This window comes from Nannobrachium achirus (assembly GCF_963921795.1).
Source record: "Nannobrachium achirus genome assembly, chromosome: 5".
Classification (NCBI taxonomy): domain Eukaryota; kingdom Metazoa; phylum Chordata; class Actinopteri; order Myctophiformes; family Myctophidae; genus Nannobrachium; species Nannobrachium achirus.
In genome coordinates, this window is record NC_137814.1 from 27907955 (window position 1) to 27929718 (window position 21764).

The 21764-nt window shown below is 41.9% G+C and overlaps 2 protein-coding genes across 4 annotated transcripts; one reads left to right on the plus strand and one right to left on the minus strand.

Moving 5' to 3' along the window:
* The first annotated feature begins 292 nt into the window (after positions 1 to 292).
* On the plus strand, positions 293 to 2372 carry LOC308285464 (transmembrane protein 69-like). Its single transcript, XM_080726234.1, has 3 exons — positions 293 to 365; positions 652 to 694; positions 850 to 2372. The coding sequence occupies exons 2-3, from the start codon at positions 659 to 661 to the stop codon at positions 1582 to 1584; spliced, it is 771 nt and encodes a 256-aa protein (XP_080582360.1). The 5' UTR covers positions 293 to 365; positions 652 to 658; the 3' UTR covers positions 1585 to 2372.
* A 410-nt stretch (positions 2373 to 2782) lies between these two features.
* Positions 2783 to 11521, minus strand: ipp (intracisternal A particle-promoted polypeptide). 3 transcript variants are annotated; one of them, XM_080726051.1, is made up of 10 exons: positions 11431 to 11521; positions 9578 to 10013; positions 8799 to 9010; positions 7708 to 7927; positions 7408 to 7563; positions 6656 to 6823; positions 6271 to 6408; positions 5976 to 6098; positions 5559 to 5779; positions 2783 to 4946 (listed from the first exon to the last, which is right to left on the minus strand). In XM_080726051.1, exons 2-10 carry the CDS (start codon positions 9942 to 9944, stop codon positions 4722 to 4724), a joined length of 1830 nt encoding a protein of 609 aa, XP_080582177.1. In that variant the 5' UTR covers positions 9945 to 10013; positions 11431 to 11521; the 3' UTR covers positions 2783 to 4721. The 3 variants fall into 3 exon arrangements, with proteins under 3 accessions (XP_080582177.1, XP_080582178.1, XP_080582179.1); XM_080726052.1 differs by having other exon boundaries at positions 9578 to 10008; positions 11431 to 11481; XM_080726053.1 differs by lacking the exon at positions 6271 to 6408.
* Positions 11522 to 21764: the final 10243 nt, after the last annotated feature.

Genomic DNA, 21764 nt, shown 5'->3' on the forward strand with positions numbered 1-21764 from the left:
GATCTACAAGCTCACAATGTGTTGCACGCTTGTAGATTGGCTATATTTGTATTAATAGGATAGGCCTATTTTATTTATTTCTGCTGTGCTATTTACGTAGGCTATTTTAAAAGTCAGGCCCGTTTCGTTTTATGTAGGATATAGTACCTTATAATCAAATTATGAACTGCATGCATTTGTATTTTTTTACTTCCTTTTATATTTGTAGGCTATATAAAGTTATGTTTGTGTTTTGATATATGGTTCTTTTGATCCTGAATGCAACTTACTACCTCCCCCAACTGTCAGGAAAACCAATCGATATCAGAACGGATTTCGTAAAAAGGGAACTAAACAAATCAATAGATCACAGAACGGAATGAATGGTAAGACACGGCAAACGACCTTCTACTAATACAACCACAACAACAACCCCCTAACCCTAATTAACACGTGTAGCTGAACCCGTTGACTTTTTTACACGTTAATTCAACGTTCAAGAATAAAAAGCCAAGGTTGACAATGAGATAGAGTCCTTCCTTGGCTTAGACTAATATATGTGGTCAGCAGTCATTAATGTTAGCTAAGCTGGTTGGTAGTTAAGTTGGGCAACATATTTAGGTGGCTTCAGCTTCACTCGTTATTAACCGAATCATTTGTGTTTCTTTCCAGATTGAAAATGATTTCATTTGCACTGAGACGGCACTTTCCCAGGGTAAGCAGAGAGCCTAATTAAATCCCTTCATCGAGCATTATTTTAAACTTTTAATTTAACACATTATGTTGTGATAAATAGTCCACCGTTATGACTTCTGTGTGTAACTTCTCCTGCCATTTTGCTTTGATTTGTTTAATTCTTTTCCACTCCAGGGTCTAGCATGGAGATACATTCAGCCTGTAGTCAGACCTCCAAACTGCTTAACAAAGGCTCAGGAATACTATGTCACGACTTCCACCGTGGCCATTAAAAGTGCCTCTACATCACAGCTCTCCAGGCTAGCATGCACCAACAACAGGTTGTTGAGTGTGAAGCCTCTGAGCTGCCTCACTTCACGTCTCTGCCATTCAAACCAGAGTGCCCCCGAGAGAGGGGACAGGCCACCTACCAAGGAGAGTTTCAACATGAGGGCCCTTGCTCAAGCTCCCAAACCAGCTTTATACCTGGGGTTCGGTGGCCTTCTCCCCTTCCTCTCAGCCCCGTTACTGATGGCTGCCACACAGGCCTTCTACCCGGAGGTGGCTTTCGCACAGGTGGCCTATGGAGCCTCCATCGTCTCCTTCCTAGGAGGGGCTCGTTGGGGGTTTGCCCTGCCTGAGGGTAGCCCTGCCCAGCCTGACTGGAAGAATCTTGGAAACAGTGTGGTGCCGTCTCTTCTGGCTTGGCTGGCGTTGCTCTGCAGGGATGATGTCACAGAAGGAGCCCTGGTGGTTCTCATGGGACTGGGACTGTCTCTGCATTATGACTTGACCCTGTTACCGGGCTACCCAGCATGGTTCAAAGCTATGCGGACTGTCCTCACGCTGGTTGCCACGTTCTCACTGGTGGCTACTCTGACGCTGAAGAAGCTCTGCACTGAGAAGAAGATTAAGGATGGAGCTTCATAATTAGTCACTTTAACCCTACCATCCCTATTTTATGGCATGCCTTAAATAGGCAAAGGTTACTTTCCCAAAATATGTTTAAAATGGCAGAAGTACAAGATCACAATGCATTGTGACACGTCACACGATGTCTTGCAAGCTTGTAGATAGGCATTTTTTTTGAAAATGTTAAAATTTAAGTTGTTAAAATGCTAAACTTTAAAGATTTTATTTTGAGTTTAGGTCTGTCTCCCAATAGATACATTTAACAGGATCATTTTGTACTTTTTGTGTATGAAGTGAACTGCACAGTGAATAGTCTGAATATATTTGCATATACAAATATTTACAGATGGATGGAAAAGGTATATCAGAGCAGCTCAAAAGACTGCATTTGGGTGGCGCAGTGGTAAATTCCATGCACCGTGGTGTGTCCGGCTTTGGCCCGTGTTTGGGCAAGGGAAGCCAGGTGGGGAGGATGATAATTGTCATTGCACGTAATCCTACAGGCTGGGGTGGCACTTGTCAGCAGGGAGTTTTGAGCAGAAGTAAAAATAAGTGATTCATGTTACACTATTGTATCATTTGCTGTCTAGACAAAAGCTCAAGAAGTATCAAGGCCACAACGTTGTTTATTAAATGTTCCTAAACATCTTTTATCAGTCTCTCCATGATGATCGTCATCCTTCAAGATCATGTTTTCTTTTGAGATTTAATGTAAAATTTAAATAGTTTATTGGGGGTACTGAACTCTACTTTAGACAGTGACATTCACTTAAAAGAAAATGATTGCAGGCTTGTTTTAATCAGCAAAGACAATACAGTGCTTAAAAAAAGATAAAATTATGAGGGCGATCCCATGTCACTATATGACAGTGATTAATATTCAACTCGATAAGAGGTACTGCTGTTAATTTGAAGAGCTGCATGATCCTACAAGGATACAAGAGATGTTTTAAAAGGTCATCATTATTAAAAACCAAGGAAAACAGATTTCCTAAGCATGTCTGCTGTCTTTTCTCCATTAAGCTCAAGTGAGCTGAAGTGGAAAGTTCTAGGTCTCGTGCCTCTAATGAGTTGATAGGAGTTGATAAAGCAAGCTTCCCTTGTATGAAGTGTTGGGTAGCCAACTAGCCACTAAAAGGCACTGTTTTTACAGTGTTTTTGGAAGGAGAAAAGCTCCAAAGCTTTGTCCAAAGTTAGTTGAACGCCCAGGGTCACGTTGCCCAAGCATCGTAGACCAATGTGTGTGGGACGATGAAATCAATTCATAAATAGCACCGCTCACTTCACACTAAAATGTGTGTTTTTTTATTTTATATTTTACAATAAATACATACATATATAAGTCAGAAGAGTTCAAATCAGTTTGCTCAGTCTGCAGGTATACCAGATAAACACAGACTTTGTTGTGAGGTTCTGCACCTTATCCATAGCACACACCTACTATCCAAAAGGCTAGCCTAACACCCAGAAACATAAAAAAAAAAAAAAAGAGAAAATACAGGCAGAAGGAATGATCTCTGCGGATGCAGACATCACCACACATTTCTTGTGTACAGTAATTGACAGGGATTAGTTTTATAATGTATGGAGTCTACATTGGATTTCAGGAAAATCCTACTTATTATAACTTCAAGCAAGTGCTTATCAGAGTGGGATCTGGGGACCCCTAGGGGTCTGAGGGGTTTCCAGGTTGTCCTCAGCAAAATGAGGAAGTTATTTTTGGGCTATTTGAAAATAGACAATCTACACGTTTGTGGTGCATTGTGACCTTGTACATGCACTATTTGTGCAGGTTCAGTGGGCACGCTGGTACTAAAAAGTGGCCTCTTGGTGCAATGCGTTGTTGTGAGCTTGTAGATCTGTAAACAAAAAATTGTTACATATTTTGACAAATGTTCACAAATCTTCTCTTATGGGAGAGTCCCTGGCACAAAATCTTTTCAAATGGGGTTTTGTGGGCAGACAAAGTCATTGACATGAAAATGTGTTTTTTTCATTAGCTCATGGAAGGCACAACATAAAATAGGCTGCTGGTGAACAGGGCCCTCATAAAGCAGTGAAAAGTGATAAAAGAGAAACGTGATGATTCATTCATGGGGCTCAAGGAACCACAGTTTACGTATTGCAGGGTCCGCCCGGTAGCATCTTTTGACCCATTAAGACCTGGAACGCATCCGTTCTTTAGATTTTAACCACTTCAACCATTATTTTATGCTTTAAGCTCACAGCATGGCACGAGTGCAATTTGAGCAAGTCTTTGAATATATTGACCCAATTCTATAAATGTCCTAAATCCTAACAGGTTTCTGAAAAACATGTTTCTATGCCAGTGGTCCTCAGACTTTTTCATGTCATGGACCCATTTGAGTTACAAATGTTTTTAAACTTTTATAAAATGCTGATTATTTTCACGTTACTCTTGATTTATGTTGTTCTCTTCTATTCTAAAAATACTTAAATTCAAAGATTTGCACAAATAAAAAAATAAAAAAGTATACAATAATTCCAGGTCTTAATTTAACAGGGCCCAATATTCCTGGTAATGGCCCTGCTGAAGTCAAATCTGTGCACGTGGGGAGAGATTCTGCAATATATCTTAGTAGATTATCACTAGTTTGCAGGCTGTCAAATATGTTTGGGAAATATATCAATATCATGATGATATGAGATTGTTTTTTCATCTGAGATTTGTAATATGACGATATTGTAATATCGTCATATGGCATAAGTGTTGTCTATTCCTGGATTGAATCACTTAAAGCCTTATTTTATACTTTCAAAGATCGTTTAAAGTGAAAATAGCAGATCTACAATCTCACGTGTCACAGAGCATCCATGTTCACTATTTTTTATAATTTCTTGAGGGGCCTTTTTAATGCCTTTTATTGATAGGACAGTAGACTGACAGGAAATGGGCAGAGAGATGGGGATTGACACGCAAAGGGAACGGGATTCAAACCTGTGACACGCTGTCAGGCTGGCATTGCAGCCTGGGGTGTCCGGACCACCAAGCCGCCGGCCCGGGCCCATTTTCACATTTTTTGAAGATTTCTGAAAAACCTTCAAATAAAATGAATGATCCCATCACAATGCCATATAAAGGTAGGTATTTGGTCAAAACTATTGTGCTGTTTTATTTTGTCCCAGCCCTAGTGTCAGAGAACAGCCAAGCCGCCATCACAGCGGCTGGTGATCATGTTGCCGATTTCGGTCCATGTGTCCAGGTGAGGGTCGTAGATCTCCACGGAGTCCACCGTCACCGGTGCCGAAAAGTCCCTGCTGGAGGCTCTGCCCCCGATGGCGTACAGCAGCCCGTTGACCGCCGACACAGAGACCCCTGCTCGCGGTGTAGCCATCGGTGCCACCTCCACCCACTTCTCCTACACGACACCAGAAGATGAGGAAAAACAACATCTGGTGAGCTGAATCTGAATTAGAAATCTGAATTGGAAGTCGCTTCTTGGAAGAGTGTGTTGACACAGAGTACGGCTACAAGGTATGTGACTCGATAGGTCGTTCTGTAGGTTTAAGTCAGTGGTGGGAATTGGTTGGGAATCGCTGCAGTAGCATCAGGGGTGTCGCACCAAATTCTGGGCCCTGGGTACAAGGATCCACTCACATTTTGTGCTTTAACTATTGAAAAATAGCAGATATACTGTACAAGCACTGAGTGCCGCGCTGCTTGTAGATCTGCTATTTTTGTTTGTTTTTTGGAAAAAAACTGTTTCTATGTCAGTGGTGCTCAAACCTTTTCATATGAAGGACGACCCCTAAAATGATATGTATTTGGCCACGGACCCCCATGTCAAAATATTTAGTTCCAGGGACCCCCCCCCAGAAGCAAAACTTTAGTTATAAATGTTCGCTTGAGAAATACATATATTGAAAGATTTGCACATATTTTCACGACTTTTCAAAAATAGCAGATCTACAGTAGTAGCCCCTGTAGTAGCATGAGCCCCTGTAGTAGCATCATGCCGTGGCCCTCTTACCTCCTCAGGGCAGTACTTCTCCACAGTCTCCAGTGAGCCCAGCGCCTCATTCCATCCTCCCACAGCGTAGATGCAGTTGTTGAGGCAGGCCACGCCCACGTAGGCTCTTCGTGTCACCATGATGGGCAGAGCTCTCCAGCGGCGGGAGATGGGGTCATACTCCTCAGCCGAGCGGAGCTCCATTCCCTCGTCGCTGATTCCACCGATCACGTAAATGAACCCTGGGATTGATTGATTTTATTTGGTGACATAAAAAAAGAGCACAGAGAACTTTCTGACATACAGTCAGAGGTGACAAGTGTTATTTTCTTTTTAACCCCAAACAACTCCAGCATCCACCATACTGCATAAAATGTTGCCCTTAAGTTATTATTAACTTAAATATTGCAAATTGAGATTCACCGAAAAGATATATACCTTGTAGCTCACAGCAGCCAAAGTAATAGCGGGGAACTGCCATGTTACCTATCACCTCCCACTTATTCTCCTCTGGGTCATAACGTTCCATCGTCTTCCCAATTTCTGACCCGATCCAGCCGCCTACAGAGGGAGAATGAGTTGACACTTCATTATAGCTTCTCATGCTCCAGGACGCTCTGTAGGACCTCCAGAGCCTGAAGAGACCATCTCTACAGTATAGATGGTCTTAGTTCTTCAAAGAGAAGGGACATCACTACTACATCACGCGCAGTAGACAAACATCACTGTTTACCCAGTGCATAAAGAGCTCCGTGGCAGGGACACACGCCCACCCCACAACGGGGAAAATTCAAAGACGCCACAGCTGCCCACTGCTTCGTCACCGGATCATATCTCTCAGTGCAGTCAAAAATCATTGAGTCTTTTTCTCCTGGTGGAAGAAAAAGAAAAGATTAATTCAATCTATGTAATTTATATTGGCCATTATACCCTATGCTTTATTCAGATAGGACAGTGAACAACAGAGATACAGTAGATGGCGAAATGCATGTCAGCTGCAAGGATTCAAGCCTTATTTGTGTGGTATGAACTGTTCATACTCGGTGACGCAACGAGGCGCCCCGAATTAGAGCACCTATAATTTAGGGCTTAAGTGGTTAATATGGGTAGGATCTCACCTCCCACGACGTAGATCATCCCCTCCAGTACGGCGACCCCCAGCCCGCTGCGGGCCTGGTGCACGGAGGACACGGTGGTCCAGTACTGGGTGAAGGAGTCGAAGCGCTCCACGCAGCTCAAAGCCCGGCTGTCGCTCCACCGGCCGCCTTGCAGTCGCGTGTAGCCTCCTGCCGTACGGAAAGACCACACGACCATTGATGAGTTTGTGTAGTGTGCTACAGTATGTACAGCAGATGGATGCATGGTTATGGTGCCTTTATTTACCACAAAATGAATAAGCAATACATCATGTGTTAAGCCCTTTGCACACAGGACAGTTGCGTTTTTTTCGTTTGCGGCATGAATAAAACTCATTGGATTTGGTGTGCAAGGATGTGCGGAATCGGCGCTGCGGATCCAAAAAGGAGTCATAAAAGGAGTGATGAGTTTTTTACCGCATGCGACAAGACGCACGAATCGAACTGGGTTCGATCGAGAAAAAAACGCACGGCGGCAGCCACTCGTCGCACGGCTAATTCGGAGCCGGTGTGCATGAGGTCATAGAGAATCATTGTTTTCTTTTCAAAAAATTATATTGTCCGTTTTATCCGTGTGGTTAAACGCGCCTGTGTGCAAAGAGCTTTACTCTAACACCAATTAGCCATCTCATAGTGTGTGTCTTAAAGATGTTTTTTCATTAACATTTCTTTTCTAATGTGTTATTATAGGTGAAAATTATAGAAGTTAAGGCGAGATGCTTAGGTCACAGTACCAATGGCATAAAGGAACTTTCTGGCTTTCCTCCTGGGTCTCATATTGGCCGGCTGAAACATCCCAAAAATCTTATTTTCCTTGGGAGACTTGTTGAATTCGGTGTATTCTTTGAGCAGAGTCTGCAGAGCCACCCGGAGGCTGAAATCCGTAACGCCTTCGTATTCAGGCAAAAGAGAATACAGTAAAGCAAGCGGTTCAATATATATAGGAACGAGGTTACTGCCCAACAGCAACAATATTAACAATAAAGCAGAAAATCACAGTGGTGATCGATTGCATATGCTCACGTTCTTCTCACCTTCTATGTACTTGAAGAGCCTCTGTGGGGACAGTAGGAGGAAGCGGACTGGCTCCAACACCTCCACCACATGTTTCTTCCTCTTGGTCACATCATGAAGAACCCAGTCCATGGCGGCTGTGAAGACCTGGTACTCGTCTTCGATCCTGAGCTCCTCGCTGCGAAGCAGTTTAACCAGCTGGTCCTTTGAGAGGCCCCGGAACTCATCAGTAACACACACCTAGGAGAGGCCAGCCGACAGGATTTCAGTAAGGACGAGGGCAGCCACTGTACCGTCGTGCAATGGAGTATATGAATGAATGAATGAATATTTTATTTCCGTGTCTGGACAACATTTGACCCATCCCATATGGGATTATCAGACACATCAAATACATACTGTACATGTAAACAAAACAGACATTCCAGTGTGAATTCCACCAACAGCTAAATATAAAGAATACAGTATCTCACAGAAGTGAGTACCTTACAGAAGTGAGTACCTTATACCGTATAAATTAAGCTTTAAAAAGACATGAAATAAAATCTAAATTAAAATATGAACTACGGACAATTTCCAAATGGTAGAGGCTGGGTTCCAAAATGAACAAGAGTACTTTACAAAGAGCGTTACATTCACCCATGCACATTCACACACCGGTGGTGGAGGCAACAATGCAAGACATCAACCAGGAGCAGTTAGAGGTTCAGTGTTTTGCTCAAGGACACCTCAACAACACAAAGCCAGTAACCCTTTCTGTAACCCCAAAGGTCCATTGAGTTCAATGGACTTTTTCTGCCCCTTTTCTGATAGGACAATATAATGTCCAATCAAACAGGATTGGTCATGCTTCATGTGACATCACAATGTCAAGACGGAATTAATTTCCCAGCGGATTCCTCGCAACTCGCATCTATGCAACCACACTTTCTCTTTTAATGTTTCAACTGGCGTTCGAGCCATAAGGACACTCTTGCTTAACAGAGCACTCTCTATTGACCGGCATCGAGCTTTAATCTAGATTACGGTATATACCAACAAGGCGACAGCATTACGCAAAGACACAGCAAAGCGATCTGAAGCAATAAGTTGGAGAACTAGCATACTATACCTCCAGGAAGTTAACATAGATGTAGTTCTCAGAGAACTCCAGCATGTCCATGCAGCCAATCTGCTCCAGAAACTGGTAGATGCCCACACAGTTAGAGGGGTCCATGTGACCTTTGAGGAACTCGCCGCAGATGGACACCACTTCACTCAGCTGCAGCATGTCTGCAGCTACCATCATCTCCTGTACGTTCTCCACTGTCACACTGATCATACCTGAATGGAAAAGGCTGATTCAGTAAATGGTGTAATAAATATACATAAAAACAAACTCATAAATGTTGGATCTTTGTTTGGAATTGACATATACAAGCAGGTGACAAGTTAAAGGAAAAACATGCCCTAATAGATCACTTCAGGACATAAGTGTTCATCATAGCATAAAGGTGATCACCTAATGCAAGTGCATCACGTCATTGAATGTGCGCTTTCAACTACAATTTCCCGACCTGATGTCTTTCCCATAGTAATGCAGATGTCACTTTACTCACTGTTCTGTTAGCCAGTTGAGCAATGTGTGCCCCTATAATGAACCCTCCTAGTCACAATATTTTCTTCTTTCTGTTTCTCTATTCAATTATAAAGGTTTTTCCTTTAATGTGTCTCCTGTCTGTATATACACTGACTAGAACACTGGGGCACTACACTATTTTGATGTACTGAAAATAATGTTGGTCAGAGTTGGTGATTTTTATGTATCACATGTGAAACACATTATGATTACTGGATGAACATGGTGCTTTGCAGGAAAAGACATTTGCGATTACATAATGGAGTCTGGACCTGTATATATGAAGTCCAACAGCACCTCAAAGACCTCTGCCTCTACCCCCAGGATCTGGACCTCTTCCTTGTCAACCTCACTCATCCCCCCAGAGAACAAAGCGGAGAAATATGGGCTGCTGGCAGCGAGCACAAGCCTGTGAATCCTGAAGACTCGCTCCCCGATCCTGATTGCAACATCGCAGAAGTCTGCCCGAAGCCGCATCTTGTTCATCTGGGCCAGGATGAGTCTGGCATACCGGTCCGAGGCCAACGTGGCCTGCTCGGGGCACTGGCTTGCGGCCATGGCAGCTGCATCACCACAACCACTGGCTGCTGGGATGGAGGTGGAGGCAGTGGAACGCCACGGGCCACCAAGCGAGGACATGGGGGGGATTGAGCCAGTGGTTACTTCATAGCAGGAGATAGTTCCAGGGAACACATGACTTGACCTTGACTTGAAACAAACAGAGACAGAGTCAGTGAGTAACACCAATGGTGGAAGAAGTACACAGATTTGTTTTACTCAAGTAAAGTAAATGAACACAGGGGCGCTGATTGGGATTTTGCCAATGACAAAAACAAATTAGCCACTTACTTAACTTATACTGTTAGAGTGTAAGTTATAATTGGTTAATTTGTTTTGTAATCATCATAATTCAAATCTGCAAAGTAAAGCTGTCAAATAATAGTAGTGAAAAGTACAATGTTCGCCTCTCAGTGGGGTAGAAGTAAATTGACTAGTCAGTTCAGTTGGTAAGGGGTAACACCTGTAGATTTTTATGTGCCCCATTGTGTATGTGCTCGCTGGAGGAAATGAGGTCCATGGGGAAACTTGTGGGAAAGTGGAGAGATTTAACTAAATACACTTCTGCCAGAACTTTCAAATGGATGGACATGAAACTAGATTACAATAGCTGACTCGGCTGACTCCAAGTCACAGCAAATCTGATGAGTACAAACGGAGCGCTTTATGTAGCCGCGATGACTCACTCACCGACCCAGGAGGGCAGTAGGAGTGATATGGCTGAATACCAGTCACTTTGCCAAAAATCCAACTGCCAAATCAACTTGCTAGGACACCTCGCCAATGAGCAGGGTTGTCAACATTGGACTGTCAGTCCAGGAGAATCCAGGAGATTTATTTTTAGGGGGTGTGCGGAACTGTAATGTAGGTGTACAAATTTGATGACTGAAGCAAAGTAAGACATCCTTAATTATGACTCATCATAGAAGATATATAACATAGTAGATCATACTGGCGAATCCAGGAGCATTGACAAGCCTGCCCAATGAGCCTGGACAATTTGGCGAGTTGGATCTTTGGCGAAGTGACCGGTTACCATATGGCTATGTTGTATGTATGTAATATCACAGCCATTCTAGGGCTATAAGTACCTCAAGTACTGCACGCACGTTTAGTAGGCTGCAGACAGTACTTGAATAAATGTACTTATTTTCCATCACTGAGTAACACTATAGGTCTTAAGGTCTATGAATTATTAACTTAGGCTATAGTGTTGCTATATGAAAACCGTGTGGATAGCTGCCACTACATAATATGATCCACAGCGATGCAACTTCAATGGCACCGACATCAGCTTGCCAGGGGCAGTTGTTTTTTTTTGCATTAGTGACTCTGACTCATCATCGACACCATGACAATGACATACCGTGTATGGGACAGGCTATCAGACAGCATAGCTCTATGTAAACACATCCGAACCCCTTAGCCATGTACACGAGCCAGCTAGCTGCTGGATGGATGCTCTGCTCTCACATTCACGACCCATCATTATTTTCAATTGAACGTGACAATCAAACATGCTCAAAACATCCCCGCTCAGACTGTCAGAACGATTCGAATGACTAACCTTCGTGCAGGAGGACTGGTTAAGTTAATGAGGCTGCAGCATAGACTGTAAAAGATAGGGCTGCAGGCAACTTCCGTATGCACTTCTGTCTGTGGAGTGTCAATCGACTTCTCTGAAATGACTACAACTGTCTGGCAACTGTGGCAAGGAGTCCCAACATACTCAAATAATAATAGAATTCTGCCTTTAGTCGACATGTGCATCTTTGCCGTTAAGGCTGGTTGTGTCTTATGACAAATCTAAATTGAAATGATAAAATAACATGTTGAGATGTTTGTTTGTTTCTTGGTACTTTACAATTGTTTTATTTATAGCAATGCATGTCACACAACGCTAGATGGCAGTATCACCTTTGAGTTGGGGAGTTAACCCCTTGCAACAAGCGGATCCTTCATGACATCCTCCATGTGCAAGGTAGTCTCATAACCTACTTATTATAACTCTATGCTCATAACACAAAATAATAGGCTAATGTTGACGACTTTGAGTGAAGGGTTATATACCTCTATGTGTTTTATTGTCTGTTGTTTCTGGTCAAATCTGGGTGGCTGTGAAAAATGAATAGGTGAGAGTGAGACAATAACAATGAACAGCAGATAGTAGGCCTACTGTGACACAGCACAGCCTTGTACAGTAGAGTTCACTGTTGTTGCAGGAGTTTAGAACTTGCGACCATATGTCTACGAAGAGTAGGTAGCAGATGGCCACACACACACACACACACACACACACACACACACACACATTTGGAAGAGAGAGAGAAGAAAGTGCGGGGGGGGGGGGGGGGGGTGTTAGAGGACAACTGTTTTTTTACAACAAGGGTTCATCTTTTTGAGCGGTGGTTACACCGTCTCCTATACGTGGCCGTGTGTGTGTGTGTGTGTGTGTGCGTGCGTGTGTGTCTGTATGTAGCCTGCAGGCCTGCAGTACCTTTTATGACCACACATGTTAAGGGAGGGGCGCTGTTGTTCAGGCCAGGCCAGACCAGGCACGCACACACACACACACGCACGCACACACACACACACACACACACACACACACACACACACACACACACACAGACAGGGGGGAAGGGGGGGGGGGTAAACCACCGCTCAGTTCACACGGGTGTGATTTTGATTGTAATTATAGAAAAGAAAAGATGAGTGGTAAAATGTTTTAATTTACTTATTTCTATCATTTTAGCTATTTTGATTTCAGTGCATGGGGGCAAGAGGGCAAGTGGTGAGCCAGCGATTTCTTTACTGCCATTTACAGTAACACTACTAGCCCCCATAAGTCATATCTGCCCATGAAAGATTGCGGTGCATCTTAGGAATGGGCTTATTGTGCCTAGAAAAAGAAATATTTAGCCACTTGTAAGCATGTCCCCATCCACTGAAATCAAAATCATTAAAATCGCTGAAACAATAGAAAGCCGTAAATGAAAACATTTTAACACTCACCTTTTCTTTTCTCTATTTACAATCTAAAATATGATCCCTTGTTGTAAAAACACTAAGTTGTCCTTTAACTTTTTTTTAATTTATTTTTTTATTGGTATCACATGACTAGACTAGGCTTTTTTACTCCCGGTTTGTGGTAATTTCATCTTCCGCATAATACATTTATTATAGTTATTTTGTTGAAACACATGGTGAAATGTGGGCTAAAGATGATACATTGTGAAAAGAATTTGATTTATTGTTTGATTGATTGATTGATTGATTAGTATAGAGGTTTGCATGAAAAGGTACAGTTTCAAAATTGACAGCTTATTTTGCTTGTTGTTTAATATATTTATTATTGTTATTTTGCTGAAACACATGATGAAAATGTCAGTGAAATGCGTGTTAGAGATGATACATTATGAAAAGAAATGTATTGATTGATTGATTGATTCATTGATTGATTGAAGAGTAGAGGTTTGCATGAAAAGGTACAGTTTCATGACAGCTTATTGGGCTTGTTGTTTATTGTTGTTTAAATGTCAAGGACCCCCACATTAATATGTATTTGTCTGAAGACCCCCATCTAGAAATGTACAAGATTTGTGTTTCAAAAATATTCCAAATATAAATTTATTTTTCCCCACGATTTTTAGGGGGAATAGCAGATTATGAGCTTGTATGGGTTATTTTCAGATAGTTTATAAAGTGCTTATGTGGCCTATATAGCCGCTTCTTTTGGGCTTGTTTTCATAGACCTGGTTGCTTATTTCTTTCTGTTGGTTGCCCTCATCCTGATTTATCTGTCTCCTGAGAGGACCTTAATCATGGCCTGTTATCTGGGCCAAGCAATGAGCTTATTGGTCACAATTAAAATGGAATCCAAATAAGTAAGCCAATAGAAAGTTAAGCTCTGGGGCTCTGAGCTAAGATTTAACTCAATGAGCTCTGACAATCATAAAACATCATTTTATAACAACTCTTCCACGCTCTGCAAACCATCTTGGGGATCTCCCTAAGACAGTTAAATCATAATGTATGTCATCCCTCTGTGCTAGGAAAATCTAGCAAATCGTGATTATAAATAGGGCCCTCCAAACCTGGAAACCAAAGAACCGAGACTTTGATCTTTGGTTGTTGGAACAGAATCGAGTCGTTCTGAGCTTCGACTAATATCTCTGTCTCTGTCATAGACTTCATGTGTGCCAAATAAATTATTCTAGTTTATCACATGGGCACTCTGGTATCTTTATTTTCATTTTCATGAAGTTTAGAGTGAATGTTCACTAATATAATAACTATACTTTGATCTGTGGTGTTATACAGATGAAATAACTTTTGAAAACTTTGAAATGTGTTGAAATGTACAATGCAATGTAATTGATTAATATCCCCCTTTACAGTCCATTTTAATTCATATTCTAAAGTTTGAAGAAGTTTCATTTTAAGTAACAAGTTTGGTGCCTAAATAACAACTAAATTGTAGACTCCCAGCCATCAATGTTCTGTACTAATAGATTTAGTGAAGATTATTTGTCCCAGTGGTGACACATGAATGGACATTCAACAATACACTGACATTTCAAAATAGGCGCTAAGACACGGCACTGTTAACCACAGAATCTTTTAGCAGCATGGAATGATCTGTGCTAGTCAGGGGCCTTGTTAAGATCGCTCGAGGGTGACAACAGGCTTCTTTTTCTGTGAGCCCAAAAGGGTTAAAGAGTCTATCAGTCAGAACATCGGTTCAATTAACCGATACAGAGATTTGAGTCAAGATCCTTCATTGGTTTGGCATCAACCCATGGTTCTGGGTAAGAGAAGAAAACAGGCTTTTATCTCTCTAAAAGAAGAAAAAATGAACCCCATAGAGTCCTGACGTCAAAACCACACCCCCTGTGTCATAAAGAAATGTTCCCATTCAAGCATCCCATGGCCTTCTCTAAAAATCACTTAACAACTGTATAAAAAAAAATGAGTCCAGGCATTTTGCTTATGTGGTTGCCAAGCATAAACTGACGCCTGTAAAGTAAATTATTCAAAGAGGCTGAAAATAAAAGCCCGCCTACAAATCACAGACTATATCAAATATAGCTAAATATCATAAAAGGTTCACAGCAACCTCGACAGCATGCCCGGACCTTTTCCTTCTTCTTTAAAAGAAAGAAGCGGTCGATGGGATTTTTGAATGGGAACATGTCTTTACCCAGGGGGTGTGAGTTTGACACTGCCTTCTAGTCCAGTGGTTCCTTTTCAGGCTGCGACCCCTCAAATAATCATATTTTAACTGGGGACCCACCCTAATGAGCACTAAGAGTTGAGGCATTACATTTTGTATAACACGGTTCTATTGTGAAAATAGCAGATCTAGCATGTAGATCAGCTATTTTCACACTTTCTGACTCTAATATTTGACATTTTAGCCAATGTTTAATTTGTAATATTAAAAAGTACCAGTAAGACTCCCTAATCGGGAGAGAAGCGACCGTAGGTGGCTTATCTCCACAAATAGGGCAAAAATGTGTTTTTCCAAAATCTTCCTGATCCATGTTGATGACATGAGTGTAGACATGCTGTGTAGTGATATTCGTGATTTTAGGGCAAAAACTGTAGGAGCAGTGTCCAAAAATGTGTTTTAAAAATCGGCCTGAAGGTGGCGCTAGAATAGGGCCATGTGAGAAATGAGGGGTGGGGTCTCCGCGTTGCCTTGGCGGACGAATAGGTACCGGCCCCGGCTCTCCCGGACGCTCCTAGGCCGAGTTACGGCATTTTATGTGCGCTGCAGAGGCAGGGGGTCCTCCACTGGGGGCGCCACCATTTTTGCATCCGTTCTGGAGCACCAGGAGTCGGTGGTCCCCGGGAATTCCCCGTGAGCAGCCCCGTTGGGGTGGTCATTTGGTCATTTTTGCACATTTGGTCATTTTTTACATCTGGGGGTCCCCCAGGGACCCCAGGTCCCTGGGACTCCGGGGGTCCTTGGAGGTTGTAGTTTGGCAGGCAAGGAGTGTGTGTGTAAAATCTGGCATGGATCGGGTCAACGGCTGCGGAGATATAAGCAGGGAAAAAGTGTGACGTGTGACTGACTCACTGACAGACAGCCCGGGGAGGTTTTGGTAGTAAATGCGACCTACGGTCGCAATCACAAATTAAATTGTAACTTTTTATACACTTAAACATTATGGTGGTTTGTTTGCTGTTGAGTGAGAAAACAATGTTGTACATTAAGCTAATCATCTGGGGACCCCCCAAAATCATTTGGGGACCCCCCCTAGGGGCCCGACCCACAGGTTGAGAACCACTGTTCTAGTCAATAAGAGGTTCTTGCATGTTCTCCTCATGCACAATCTGCTCTGTTTGTCACCATACTGTAGGTTTGTCATCACATTTGGTGTCACTGAAAGTAGGCCTATACGTTTTTACTTTGGATTTGTTCCCTCCCTATGCTGCCGTCTGTCTAGACAGGTGCCTCTTGTAAAACAGGTTTTAATAAGTAGGTAGGTGGTAAAATGAATTTTAATGTAGAACTGCAGACATGCAGACTTTAGTCAACTTACATTAAGTCTAAAATGGTGTGACTGTGGAGCTTCTTTGTTTATTTGTTTGTGTGTTTACATCTAGGGGCGGCATAGCTCAGGGGTAGAGAAACTGGTATTAGAGCACGAAGGGTATAAATCCCGAAGGGTTCCCAGTTCGAATCCGGGCTCCCCCTGAGTTAATGTCGAAGGGTTCTTGGGCAAGACTCTGAACCCCTAATTGCCTCCGGTGAGTAGGTTGGTGCCTTGCATGGCTTCCTCCTCCACCGGTGTATGAATGTGTGTGTGAATGGGTGAATGTAATGCACAATCTATGTAAAGCGCTTTGGATTAAAAGCGCTATATAAATGCACCATTTACCATTTACCATTTTACATCTGATTTCAAAGAACACATGTTCAAGTGGGGCAAGTTATTCGTTATGATTCTTCTTGCATCATCCTTTGGGGGTGGGATGCCCACATGTTCAGTAAGAACAGCATCATGAGATTTGAGTGAACACTGAGAGCAGTTGTTTGAGTCTATATAGAATTCCCCCAACTCTTTTAAATGAATTGCCCTACCATGTCGGAAAAAAAACATTATACATGAGATGAGAGCAACGTGCAGAGACCTTTACCATGGAGGGACTTTTTGTTGGTATTTCCCCTCTATTTATCTTTTCTTTTTCTTTTTCTTTCTATTCTATTTCCACTTTGACCATACACTGGTCTAGTATTTCCCTTACCAGTGAATGGACAGTGGTCTGTTAATGATATACCGTACCATGTAAAAGAATTTCACTTTCAATTTCACTATTCTTTTCAGTGGAGAGTTTTTTTTGTAAATTCTGTATTAGAGGTATTGCATCCTGCTATAAAACAGTGGTTCTCAACCTGTGGGTCGGGACCCCCAAATGACAAATGATTGTTTTCTCACTCAACAGTAAACAAACCACCATAAAGTTTAAGTGTATAGAGGGTATCTGCACATTTCAATCTAAAGTGACAATTTAAGGACTTTTAATACCTCTAAAATGACAAATTAAACATTGGCCAAATTGTCAAATATTAGAGGCAGAAATTTACATGCTCACAACGCCTTGTGTTGCGAGGTGTTGTGAGCATGTACTGTAGATATGCTATTTTCACAATAGAACCGTGTTATACAATATGTACTGTAATGCCTCAACTTTTAGTGCTCGTCAGGGTGTGGGGGTTCCCAGTTAGAATATGATTATTTTGGGGGTCTCCGCCTGAAAAGGTTAAGAAGCACTGCTATAAAAAACAGAATGTCCTGTAATGGTAAAAATGGCATGGAGAGCTAAATGAGCTGAAATTATTTAGTGTTAGTTATTTTTTTGTTATATTATTTTCAAACATCTATTTGTTTACATGGATAAACAATATATTGAGTTGTCAGTGTGAATATATTGAGTTGTCAGTGTTTTGCCTCTAGATTACTATTTACTAATTTTGTAGTGGCTATCCTCCTTAGTCCTGTCTGGGAAAACCCATGAACTACTTAACTCTGTTCTTAGCTGACCTCCAAATCTACGCATTACACTTCCTGACTGTTTTGTGATTAGCCTACTGATACCTTTGTGACATCTGCACTGGATGCTGATGATCTTAAATCCTACCCTACGTTGCTTTGTTGGCCTTTTGCCTGGGTGCTTTTTAATCTTTTAGATTGCCTTCAAACCTTGAGGGCAAATGAGTTCTGTGTTTCGTGGTAGAGCCATATGCTAGAGGTACAATCGGAAAGAATTCATAGGCTAGTGCAGTGATTCGTAACCCTTAACAAGGACTCCCAAAATATGATATGCATTCAGAATCATCCCGATTTGATACAAGTTTTATCTCTGGCATCCCAGTTTAAGATTGAATTTTTTCAACATGATTTGGTATGATTTGATATGATCTGTCATTTGGTCCAGAATTATTAACTCTGGTCAATCTAGACATTCTAAAGGCTCATTCATAATAGGGTGAAGTGAGAAGCTCCTCACTTTTTTAGGTGATGGCGGAAAGTAAAAGCAGGGAGATGTGTCGGGGTTTGCGGTGAAGTGCTCTTCACCGCGGCTGATTTCTGACTTTAGAAAACTACACTGCAGTGAACTGCTCTTCACCTTCTCTGGAGTATGAATGAGCCTAAACATGTTCTCTCTATTTGTATTTACTTGTACGTGTAATAATTGTGAAGATTATAACATTCATCTTTTAGCTGGGGAACCCCGGAAACCCCTGAAGGACTGCTGGTGGCCCCCAGACCCCACTGGACTTTAGTCCAGTCATTTTAGGGTTAGACCTAGAACAAATTGCAATAGTAGCAAACTCAACTGATTTTGTATCCTCATTATGTCCTTAGTGAGGGAAAAAAAGTCCCAAGGAATCCCACCGGGGCAAAGTTTTGAAAACGACCTATCTCTTCACTTACTATACACTACAATATAAAGGAAAAAATGACTGAAAAAAAACCTGCTTTAAGTGGGATGTGAGGGGTCTAACTAGGGGTTTGTCATCATGCTGAATCCATTGCAGGCATTTGTTTTGCACAAAAAACATTCTGTGGGCTAGAAATGGCCTTAGAAAACAATACACGTATGGGTGCGTTTTCATGTTAGTCGGAGGCCTTAGGGTTTTTTTTTCTCGTGCTAATCAGTCTAAAAGTTCAAAATTTTGCACAGATGTAGCTCAGGGCATGCTCTAATGATTTAGCTAGGGCGCGCGAGTCTGCAACATTCGGGGTCGCTACAGCGGCCAAGTTGGGCTCCCATCGACTTTAGTGATGAAAAGTGACTTTTCAGAGTTTTGTTGGTGCTGTGGTGACCCCGAAGGTCGCAGACTCGGGCGCCCTAGCTAAATCATTAGAGCATGCCCTGAGCTACATCTGTGCAAAATTTTGAACTTTTAGACTGATTAGCACGAGAAAAAAAAAACCCTAAGGCCTCCGACTAACATGAAAACGCACCCATATGTGTATTGTTTTCTAAGGCCATTTCTAGCCCACAGAATGTTTTTTGTGCAAAACAAATGCCTGCAATGGATTCAGCATGATGACAAACCCCTAGTTTGACCCCTCACATCCCACTTAAAGCAGATTTTTTTTTCAGTCATTTTTTCCTTTATATTGTAGTGTATAGTAAGTGAAGGTAGATAGGTCGTTTTCAAAACTTTGCCCCGGTGGGATTCCTTGGGACTTTTTTTCCCTCACTAAGGACATATTGAGGATACAAAATCAGTTGAGTTTTCTACTATTGCAATTTGTTCTAGGTTTGGCCTAATTTTGGCCTAAAATGACTGGACTAATTTGTACAGCCTGCAAAACACTATATGAATCTTGCCAAAAACTGCATGGGATTAGCATAAATCTGGTATGTCTGTATAGGGGAGGCTTGTAGGCACCCATGGAACCCATTTCCAGTAACATATATTGAGGTGGAAGGTCACGGGACCATTTGAAAAATGATGATGTCCATATTTCTCTCGCCAAAAAAATCATCTAACTTTGAATCATTAGGTATTTAGCCCTCTTCCCAATGAGCTAACATGACATGGTTGGGCCCATTGGAAACCTGAGATTGTCTTGAATCAAATGCTATCTTTACTTTTGAGCTACCTCAAAATCTGAGCGCGCCACAATCTCTGAAATACAGTGTCGTCAGTGATCCTGCCAGCAATCGAGTAGGTGTCATAGGGGTAACAAAACAATGAAAAAAAACACATTTGCCCCGGTGGGATTCCTTGGGACTTTTTTTCCCTCACTAAGGACATATTGAGGATACAAAATCAGTTGAGTTTGCTACTATTGCAATTTGTTCTAGGTTTGGACAAATTTTGGCCTAAAATGACTGGACTACTTGCACATTAGTTAGATAGGGTGATGTGCTGCAGTAGTTCAGAGAAGTTTTAACATGGTCTCATTCTCTAAAACAGTGGTTCTCAACCTGTGGGTCGAGACCCCCAGGGGGGTCCCCAAATTATTTTGGGGGGTCCCCAGACGATTTACTTAATGTGCAACATTGTTTTCTCACTCAACAGTAAACAAACCAATAAAGTTTAAGTGTATACTGTATAGAGGGTATCTGCACATTTCTAAAGTGACAATTTATGGACTTTTTAATACCTCTAAAATAAAAATTGAACATTGGCCAAATTGTCAAATATTAAAGGCAGAAATTGTGAAAATAGCCGATCTACATGCTCACATCATGTGTAGATCGGCTATTTTCACAATAGAACCGTGCATGCAAAATGTAATGCCTCAACTATTTTAAAATATGATTATTTTGGGGGTAGCGGCCTGAAAAGGTTGAGAACCACTGCTCTAGAACACACTTTTTTAGTGCTGTCCTAGAGCTGCACTATCTTCCACGAATCTGCCAAAACGACCATCCACAACAACGCTAGCTTGGGTTTGGGCCTTTGGCCTGGCCTGGCCTGGCATGACTTCCTGGATGTTTTGTCAGCAAACAGTGTGGGGTTATCGACTCAATGTCACCTCTCACACCAGACTGAGCTCATTACCCCATTAACTCAATCATCGCCAACAGAAACCAACAAACAAAAACAAAAAACAGTCAATAGATGAATGGCACCCCCATACATCTGCATGAATTAGTATCATGATGAATTGCGAGGTTGTGCGAGTGTAGACAAAACAACATCTTACCTCCACATCTTATTCAGCTAGTCGCCTTATATTTAAATAGTCAATATAAATGAAGGTATGAATAATGGGACACTACTACTGTGTCTTCAAAACACACGCGTGCGCGCATACAAACACACAAACACACACATATACGCACTCTCTTTCTGCACCACTGACCCAGAGGTGAAAGCTATTGATTATTCTTGTAATAGGGAATTCTGGGACTGTCAGGTTAGGGCCTCAGAGGGCTGAAAACTTGCAGTGAGAGGTAGACTAAGGACACAAAGATATCTGTGTCCCTGGAGGCGATCAACTTTTATCAAATGAAAAAAAAAAAAAACATCCTGGGTCAGTCAGTTTTGCCATTCAGGTTGAAATTATTGCGACCATAGGTCGCATTTACTATGAAAACCTGCTGCTCATGTGCGTCAGTCAGTCACCCCATATATGGACATGTTGTGTCAGTCTCTGTTGTTTCACCTCGCCCTTTAGGGTGAGGTCACTTCTCGCCCTTAGGGCATCTTGGTTAGATTTAAAAATATGTAAATAAGTATGGCAGAGTGAGTCGTTTATCAATTAGCTTTAAAATCAATGCATTCTGAAATTAAATTGAAAGAGTAGTTACAGTAGTAATTGTAGCCCATCTTATAATCTAAATTAAATAGGTCTATCTATAAACTGTATTCCGGGACGTCTATGTAAAGAAAACATGTTAAGCAATCAACTGTTCTGGACA